General features: G+C 49.4%; 1 protein-coding gene across 1 annotated transcript; it reads left to right on the top strand.

Moving 5' to 3' along the window:
* Window positions 1-3: 3 nt before the first annotated feature.
* On the top strand, window positions 4-9,330 carry LOC115187579 (neuronal acetylcholine receptor subunit beta-2-like; the record flags this gene model as incomplete). Its single annotated transcript, XM_029746531.1, has 4 exons — window positions 4-95; window positions 7,694-8,470; window positions 8,511-8,697; window positions 8,906-9,330. Coding segments are annotated over 4 exons (1,212 nt in total), but the record flags the coding sequence as incomplete, so codon positions are not given.
* Window positions 9,331-10,192: the final 862 nt, after the last annotated feature.

The following is a 10,192-nucleotide window of genomic DNA, read 5'->3' as shown; positions in this document are numbered from 1 at the left end:
AGGTTGGTGTGGGACCCAGAAGAGTATGAGGGCATAAAGAAGGTCCGCCTCCCGTCTCAACACATCTGGCTGCCTGACATCGTCCTCTACAACAAGTGAGTGAGCTGTGTGCTATGTGAATAGGATCCATATCTATAGCTCAGACACTATGGATGTGTTTATAGTCATCTCAAACTATATAATCGCTCAATACAAGTGTTGTTTTTTGGTATTTTATTAGGATCCCCATTAGCTGTTGCAAAAGCAGCAGCTACTCTTCCGGGGGTCCACACAAAACATGAAACATGACATAATACTAACAGGTTTCAGGTATGACCCAGAAACAGGAGACAAAGGGCTGTGAGACATGGGTTTAACTCTGGACACATGGAAGGTGGGATGGCGGTCTGCTTGTCGTCGATACCTGGAGGTGGTCTTGAGGAGGCTCGACCGGGCTCTCCTCCAGGTACGACGACAGCGGCGGACAAACATCTGGGTCGAAGGTATGCCGACCTCTTCTTCTTGCTCAGGGAAGAGTGGGGGCTGATATAACCCAGGGAACACTCAAAGGGCGGGAGACCCGTGGCAGAGCAAGGAAGGGTGCTGCAGGCGTATTTGACCCACACTAGTTGCTGGCTCCAGGTGGTGGGGTTGGCGGAGACCAGGCAGCGCAGAGTAGTTTCTAGGTCCTGGTTGGCTCGCACTGACTGGCCGTTGGACTGGGTGTGGAACCCGGAGGACAGGCTGGCCGACGACCCAATGAGGGAGCAGAACGCCTTCCATAACCGGGACAAGAACTGAGGACCCTGGTCAGAGACCATGTCTACTGGCAGTCCATGGATCCGGAAGAGATACTGCACCATGAGCTGGGCTGTCTCTTTGACAGAGGGTAGCTTGGGGAGAGAAATGAAATGGGCGGCTTTGGAAAACCGATCCACTACGGTCAGGATGGCGGTGTTGCCATCAGACGGGGGGAGACACGTGACAAAGTTCAGGGAGATGTGAGACCAGGGACGGTGAGGGATAGGCAGATGTTGGAGGAGACCAGCCGGAGCTTGCAGAGGAGTCTTGTTTTATTCACAGACCGTGCAAGCAGCGATGAATGCGGAGACATCAGGAACCATGGTAGGCCACCAAAAGCGTTGTCACACAAAAGCCAGGGTCCGATGGGAGCATGGGTGGCAGGCAAGCCTTGGAGGAGTGGACCTACTCCAGGACCGAGGAGCGGACCCTGTCAGGAACGAACATCCGGTTATCTGGGCCCTCCCCGCGGTTTGTCTGGGAATGCTGTGCCTCACGAACATGCTTCCCTATTCCCCAGCTGAGTGCCGTCGCCAGGCACGAGGTGGGAAGGATGGTTACAGGTTCCGGGGTAGTAGCCGTGGGGCTATAGTGGCGTGACAGCGGATCCTGCTTGACATGCTTGGATCCCAGCCAGTATGAGAGGGAGAAGTTGAACCGGGTGAACAGTAGGGCCCACCTAGCTTGCCTGGAATTGAGGTGCATGGCGGTGTGATATTCCAGGTTCTTGTGGTCGGTCTACACAATGAAAGGATGTTCCGCCCCCTCCAGCCAGTGCCTCCACTCCTCCAACGCCATCTTCACCACGAGAAGCTCACGATTCCCCACATCGTAGTTCCTCTCCGTAGCGTTGAGGCGGGGGGAGAAGAAGGCGCAGGGATGTAACTTGAGGTCCAGGGCAGACAGCTGGGACAGGACAGCCCCCACTCCGACATCCGAAGCATCGGCCTCCACCACGAACTGGCGGGACGGGTCAGGATGAACCAAGATGGGAGCTGTGGTGAAGCGGTGCTTGAGATCCCGAAACGTCCGGTCAGCAGCTGGGGACCACGTGAACGGAACCTTGGGAGAGGTGAGTGCAGACAGGGTGGAAGCCAGGGTGCTGTAGCCCCGGATAAGGCGGCGATAAATGTTGGAGAAGCCCTGGAAACATTGCAGCTGTACTCTGGACGTAGGCTGGGTCCAATCCCCCACCACTCTCATCTTCCCAGGATCCATCTGTACACTCCCTGCATCGATGATGTGACCCAGAAAGGGGATGTTGGAGTGATGGAATTTGCACTTCTCTGCTTTTACAAAAAGCTGGTTCTCTAGCAGGCATTGGAGAACCTGTCGGATGTGGAGCACGTCTTCTTGGGTGGAGCGGGAGAAGATGAGGATGTCATCGAGGTAGATGAAGACAAACCGGTTCAACATGTCACAGAGAACATCATTATCCCGAGCCTGGAACACAGCAGGGGTGTTGATAAGGCCAAATGGCATGACCAGATACTCGTAGTGATCGCTGGCCATGTTGAAGGCCGTCTTCCACTCGTCCCCTTCCCGTATTCGCACCAGGTGGTAGGCGTTCCGTAGATCCAGCTTGGCCCCCAGGAGTGGCTCGAGGGCGAGGAGATGAGAGGTAGCAGGTAATGGTTCTTCACTGTGATGTCGTTGAGACCTCAGCAGTTGATGCACGGGCGCAGGGTTTTGTCCTTCTTCTCCACAAAGAAGAACCCTTCGCCAGCGGGGGAGGCAGAAGGACGGATGAACCCAGCAACTTGGGAGTCCTCAATGTAGGTCTCCATAGCCTTGGTCTCTGGACCCGACAGAGAGTACAGTCGTCCCCGGGGCGGAGTGGTGCCTGGGAGAAGGTCAAACCCACAGTCATATGGTCGGTGCAGCGGTGACCCGGGCCTTACTAAACATCTGCCGGAGGTCCTGGTACTCCGCGGGAATGACGGAGAGGTCCGGGGAAACTTCTGAGCCCCCAGGAAGAAGTCTCGTGGCAGGCTGTGCTGACTTCAGGCAATGGGTGTAGCAGAACGGGCTCCAGCCCATGATGGCACCGGCAGACCAGTCAATGAGGGGATTGTATCGCTGGAGCCAGGAGAATCCCAATTCCACGGGAACCTGAGGAGACTTAATGAGCAGGAACTGGATCGTCTCGCTGTGGTTCCCTGACAGGCGTAGTTTGATAGGGATGGTATTGTGGGTGACACGGCCCATAGAGTGCCTGGCCAGCGCTCTAACGTCCATGGGAATGGAGAGGGGCTGAGTGGGGATATTCAGCTCGGAAGCCAGGGTTGCGTCCATAAAGCTCTCATCGGCCCCAGAGTCGATGAGTACCCGGAGAGATTTCAACTGGTTCCCCCACAGCAACATGGCATGAAAAGGGATGCGAGTAAAGGGAGAGAAAAGGTTCTCCGTATGGCCCACCAGAGTATTCGCTCCTACCGGTAAGCCTGGTCTTTTAGTGGACAGGTGGAGACGAAATCACCAGTTGTCCCGCAATACAGTCAGCTCTTAGTGTGAAATCTTTATAGCCGTTCAGCTGGAGACAGCCTAGCTCTGCCTAGTTGCATGGGCTCGGGAAGGGGTGAATCGGCAGTCTTCGGAGACTCTCGGTGGAACTCAGGTAGCCTCGGGTTCTCTCGGCAACGGAGCCGAGCGAGTGAAATCGAATCTCCTCTCTTTCCTTCGTTCCCAAGGTTGCCCATCAATCCGAATGGTCAAGGTGATGAGCGAGTCGAGATCCGTCGGTAGTTCCCTGGCTGCAAGCTCGTCCTTTACTTCCACTGATACCCCGAGTAGGAACATGTCGAACAACGCTTCTGTGTTCCAAGCACTCTCAGCTGCCAACGTGCGGAAATCCACCGCGTAGTCTGCCACACTACGGGAGTCTTGACGTAGCTAGAGCAGCTTCCGAGCAGTCTCTCTCCCAGACAATGGAAAATCAAACACCTTCCGAACCTCCTCCACAAACTCCTCCAGACTGAGGCAGACAGCGGATTGTTGCTCCCATACTGCCGTGGCTCAGGCGAGTGCCCTCCCGGACATCAGTGTTATGATGTACGCTATCCTCGAGCGGTCCGAGGGGAACGAAGAAGGCTGCACCTCAAAAATGAGGGAGCACTGAGAGAGAAAATCACGGCAGGTTCCGGAATCTCCAGCGTAGCGCACCGGAGGACGTAAGCGGGGTTCTCGGGACACTGGGGTAGGCTGGGAGATCACAACTGTGGTAGGCTGCCTAACAGACAACCCACGGAATTGCTCCAGCAATGTGTTAAACGCTCGGTCATGTCGTTTGGCCAAGGTCTGGAACCCTTCCATGAGACCACGGAGCAACTCCTTGTACCTTCCAATGGTGGCTCCTTGGGAGGAGAGGGCGTTGCGGAGCTGGTCCGAGTCTGCTGGGTCAGTCATGGCCAGTTCGTACTATCACGTTTCAGGTATGACCCAGATGCAGACAGTGTCGAAGAAACAAACGTTTATTTCTAATACAGGGACAGGCAAAAGACAGGTCAAAGGCAGGCAGGTGTCAAAAATCCAGAGAGGGTGCAAAGGGCCCAGAACAGCATGCAGTCTCAGGGTCAGGGCAGGCAGGGGTCAATAATTCAGTGAGGTGGGGCAAGGTATAGAACGGCAGGCAGGGTCAGGGTCAGGGCAAGCAGAACGGTCAAAACCGGGAAGGACTAGAAAACAGGAGCAAGAACAGACAGGAGCAGGGGAACAAACGCTGGTAGGTTTCATGAAACAAAATGAACTGGCAACAGACAAACAGAGAACACAGGTATAAATACACAGGGGATAATGGGGAAGATGGGCGACACCTGGAGGGGGGTGCAGACAAGCACAAAGACAGGTGAAACAGATCAGGGTGTGACAAATACAGAACGTTAATAGACAAGGACAGAACTACATCCATTTTAAAAAGGCACACGTAGTCTACATATAAATACGTAGACACAAACTATCTAGCAATCATTAAAGTGATATCGTCCCTGAATACTCTCCTCCTACTTGTCACTTGCCATCAGGATAATGAGTGAAAGGAAAAGCTTGGTAACACCTTGATTGAAGTGTGGGCTTACAGTCCCATCATGAGAAAGGTGTAGGTGGTAATAGCAGCAGCTAAAGTAAAGATGCGCTTACTATAACAATTTGAAGGGCAGGAACAGGAGACAGATATGAGGGCTTAGAGAGAGGGGACAGATGTGCACTGTGAAATCTGTAGAGAGGAGATTTGGATTATGAAATGCCTGTGTGATGAGTGTGATCACGGGCCAGGTCAGGTGGCTGTGTGTGTTTATTTAGAGACAGAAAAGGTCATTGCCTCACCTGTTTCACACTCAGCATACTCAACACCACCGTCATGGCAGTTCTGTCCTGAGCTAGTGTGTCTGGCCTTTAGACTCTATAGTGGACATAATGCAATTTTTTTTCAATGTTGTGAAGCATCATGTGAAAAATGGAAGTGACATAGCATTTCTATTGATTAGATTGGGTTGGATTTGATGTTGCATTTGGCTTGTCAAAGTGAAAAAATAGAGTTGTTTGGATATAGAGCTATAGTTGTTTGGGTATAGAGCTATAGTTGTTTGGGTATAGAGCTATAGTTGTTTGGGTATAGAGCTATAGTTGTTTGTGTATAGAGCTATAGTTGTTTGTGTATAGAACTATAGTTGTTTGTGTATATAGCTATAGTTGTTTGGGTATAGAGCTATAGTTGTTTGGGTATAGAGCTATAGTTGTTTGTGTATAGAACTATAGTTGTTTGGGTATCGAGCTATAGTTGTTTGTGTATAGAACTATAGTTGTTTGTGTATTTAGCTATAGTTGTTTGGGTATAGAACTATAGTTGTTTGGGTATAGAACTATAGTTGTTTAGGTATAGAAATATAGTTGTTTGGGTATAGAACTATAGTTGTTTGGGTATAGAACTATAGTTGTTTAGGTATAGAAATATAGTTGTTTGGGTATAGAGCTACAGTTGTTTGGGTATAGAGCTATAGCTGTTTGGTTATAGAGATATAGTTGTTTGGGTGTAGAGCTATAGTTGTTTGGGTGTAGAGCTTTAGTTGTTTGGGTATAGAGCAATAGTTGTTTGGGTATAGAACTATAGTTGTTTGGGTATAGAGCTATAGTTGTTTGGTTATAGAACTATAGTTGTTTAGGTATAGAAATATAGTTGTTTGGGTATAGAGCTACAGTTGTTTGGGTATAGAGCTATAGCTGTTTATGTATAGAGCTATACTTGTTTGGGTATAGAGCTATAGTTGTTTAAGTATAGAGATAGAGTTGTTTAGGTATAAAGCTATAGTTGTTTGGGTATAGAGGTAGTTGTTTGGGCATTGAGCTAGTTGTTTGGGTGTAGAGCTACAGTCGTAAGGGTATAGAGCTATAGTTGTTTATGTATAGAGCTATAGTTGTTTGTGTATAGAGCTATAGTTGTTTATGTATAGAGCTATAGTTGTTTGCGTATAGAGCTATAATTGTTTAGGTACAGAGATATAGCTGTTTGGGTATAGAGATATAGTTTTGGGTATAGAGCTATAGTTGTTTTAGTATAGAGCTATAGTTGTATAGAGATAAAGTTTTTTGGGTGTAGATCTATAGTTGTTTGGGTATAGTGCTAGATGTTTGGGTATAGAGCTAGTTGTTTGGGTATAGAGCTAGTTGTTTGGGTATAGAGATATAGTTGTTTGGGTATAGAGCTAGTTGTTTGGGTATAGAGATATAGTTTTTTAGGAATAGAGCTGTAGTTGTTTGGGTATAGAGCTATAGTTGTTTGGGTATAGAGCTATAGTTGTTTGTGTATAGAGCTATAGTTGTTTGTGTATAGAGCTATAGTTGTTTGTGTATAGAGCTATAGTTGTTTGTGTATAGAGCTATAGTTGTTTGTGTATAGAGCTATAGTTGTTTGTGTATAGAGCTATAGTTGTTTGTGGATAGATCTATAGTTGTTTGTGTATAGATCTATAGTTGTTTGTGTATAGAGCTATAGTTGTTTGTGTATAGAGCTATAGTTGTTTGTGTATAGATCTATAGTTGTTTGTGTATAGAGCTATATAGAGACTTTTCTGCATATTTAGAACACGAGGAGACTTTAGAGGAGCATCGGGTTTGTGTGTGTGTGAGTGTGTGTGTGTGTGTGTGTTGTTAGGAGCAGAGCAGTGTGATGGCTTGATTCCTCCTGACCTGCTCTATAATTGACAACACTTTAATGTATAATGCAACACCTGCAGCCTTGTGAGAATCTAAAATCGAAACCTTCGCAGATTCAGGCCTGTCCTGTGACAGGGGGTGTGTCTGACGCAGTGCCCCCCTGTCCCCGCCTTTGTCCCTTGTCCCCAAGCACAACAACCCAAATGCCCAGTCAACAACACCATTTAACATCTCTCTCTCTCTTTCCGTGTGCATCTTAATCTAACGCTGGCATCCACCCTCCCAACCGTTCTCTCAACTTTGCGTTCCTTTGGTCTTTTTGAGTGGTCTGTGTTTTAGTGGGTACTGTTCACCTGTGTGTTTCATTGTGTGTGTTGAACAGACGGCTTCTACGCCTGTATCTGTGCGGTATCTCTGACCCCTCTCCTCTCTCTCTCTCCCCGTGCTCTTCTGTCTTTTAATGCTGATAGGAGCTACCAGGTCTCCTTTTACATTGACCCTTCAGTCATTTAGCAGACGCTCGTATCCAGAGCGCCTTACGGTTAGTGCGCTCGTTATCAGATCGCTAGGTGGGACAACCACATATCACAGGCATCGAAAGTACATTTTTCCTCAATAACGTAGCTATCAGTAGAGTCAGAGCTAGAAGGGGAGTTGGGGGGGGGGGTCAAGTGCAAGTTCAGTGTATTTAAAAAAAGTATCCTAGTAATATGTGTTTGTGTACATGTCCTGGCTCTGACTCCGTTCTGTCTTCTCTTCACCTCAGTGCGGATGGGAACTATGAGGTGTCCTTCTACTCCAACACGGTGGTCTCCAACAACGGAGAGGTCTACTGGCTGCCCCCCGCCATCTACAAGTCGGCCTGCAAGATCGAGGTCCGCGACTTCCCCTTCGACCAACAGAACTGCACGCTCAAATTCCGGTCCTGGACCTACGACCACACGGAGATCGACCTGATCCTGCTCAGCGACTTCGCCAGCCGCGACGACTTCAAGCCCAGCGGCGAGTGGGACATCGTGTCCCTGCCGGGGCGCAAGAACGAAGACCCCTCTGACATCACCTACCTGGATATCACCTATGACTTCATCATCAAGCGCAAGCCACTGTTCTACACCATCAATCTAATCATCCCCTGTGTGCTGATCACCTCTCTGGCTATCTTAGTGTTCTACCTGCCGTCTGACTGTGGGGAGAAGATGACTCTCTGCATCTCGGTCCTCCTGGCCCTCACTGTGTTCCTGCTGCTGATCTCCAAGATCGTCCCGCCCACGTCCCTAGCTGTCCCTCTCATAGGGAAGTATCTGATGTTTGCCATGGTGCTGGTCACCTTCTCCATCGTCACCAGTGTGTGTGTGCTCAACGTGCACCACCGCACGCCCTCCACACACACCATGCCCCGCTGGGTCAAACGCCTCTTCCTGCACCGCCTCCCCTCCTTCTTGTTCATGCGTCGGCCAGGCAGCTCCAACATCCGGGAGAGGTTCCGCCAGAAGCACCGGCAGCGTTCCTACTCCGACCTGAAGCTGAGAGACGGGGCCCCGGCCGCGGGGGGGGGTGGGGGTGGCAGGGGGGTCTGGGATGGGCGGGGCTGACTCCTTCTATGTGAATGAGGAGTCGGCCAAGCGGTACGGCTGGAAGATCAGCGACCTGTCGGAGAACACAGAGTTCAGGAAGAGGATGACGGTGAAGTGTCACGCAGATGTGGAGGAGGCAGTGGACGGGGTGCGCTACGTCGCCGAGAAGATGAAGATCGAGGATAACGATGAGGGGGTGAGTGAGTGTGTGTGTGTGTGAGGAGCAATAGCCTTGAGACGATATGAGCTGAGGTGACATTTCCAGCGGATATAGTACATCATGTTGTATCTCTGACAGTTTGTATGTCTATTCACTCAGAGCCCTTTCAATAGTTTTGACCCAATATTGTTGTGCTTCTGTTGTCTTCCGAATCTGAAATTGCGTACCGCTCTTTTTGCCACAGGTCATCGAGGACTGGAAGTACGTTGCCATGGTGATTGACCGGCTGTTCCTGTGGATATTTGTGTTTGTGTGCATCACCGGGACGTTGGGGCTGTTCATGCAGCCCCTCTTTCAGAGCTACAACACACCCACGGCAGATGACCTGGAGCAGAACTGACCTACGACCTTTGACCTGAAACATGACCCTGACGCCCCTCAACACCCTCAGGGGGAACAACCACCTCGAGGGAAATAGCTACTTACCAACACCTTCAAACAGAACGGTGTCATTTTGACACACTCACCTACTGTACGCACACAGCACACCCGCCCCCACAATACCAACCAACGCTCCCAACCTCCCTCTTAAAGGGGTAGTTCACCCAAATTACAAAATGACACATTGCTTTCCTTACCTTGTAAACAGTCTATGGACAAGGTATGACAGCAATCTATTCTTTGGTTTAGTTTCACTGGCACTGTTTCTAAATGCTAATAATTTAGCATTTGTAGCACAAATCCCATTCAAGTCATGGTACCGATATTAGGATTTGTGCTACAAATGCTAAAACATTAGCCTTTAGAAACAGTGCCATTGGAATTAAACCACAGCATGGATTGCTGTCATGCCTTGTCCATCGACTGTTTACAGGGTAAGGACATCAATATGTCATTTTGTAATTTGGATGAACTATAACATCGTCTATGAAACAAAGCGACCCCACCCCTCATACCGTCATCCCCACATCAGTCCATCCCTCTATCCTCTCCTCCCCCTCTGTCACTCACAGAAGGTCAAAAGGACAGGAGCAACTTAGGATAGGACTCTTCTTCTTCCTCTGTATTGATTCTCCTCCACCCTGCTTTGATTCAAATCCCTCCATTTCTACTAGTTCAACTCTTTTCTAGTTCAGCCTGAGTTTAATTCATTCACAAACTCATTGGTTGTCGCAAGCAGACGGTGTTGGGCCTCGCATGCCGAATAAGGGTATTTTGTGTTCTATTTTCTATCTGCATTTCATTTGATAAGGAGAGGAGACAATATTTTCTGCACTGTTCCAGAATCATTTGCTGAGCCCAAAGAAACACACGTGCGCGCGCGCACACACACACACACACACACACACACACACACACACACACGACGAGTCTGACACTGGCCCGAAGACGACAACAAAGCCGATAGTCTCTCCGTGTGTCCTCATCCAGTGAAGCACAGACAGACACACGTACATAACGCCTTCAGACAGGGACGGAGAGACGCATTTCTTTCGACAGGAACGCCAGCAGGCTTGTTAGTTTGCTGTGA

This window comes from Salmo trutta, unplaced genomic scaffold (assembly GCF_901001165.1).
Source record: "Salmo trutta unplaced genomic scaffold, fSalTru1.1, whole genome shotgun sequence".
In the NCBI taxonomy this organism is placed as follows: domain Eukaryota; kingdom Metazoa; phylum Chordata; class Actinopteri; order Salmoniformes; family Salmonidae; genus Salmo; species Salmo trutta.
Note: the sequence above shows the minus strand (reverse complement) of the source record. Positions and strands in the feature narration are given on the sequence as shown.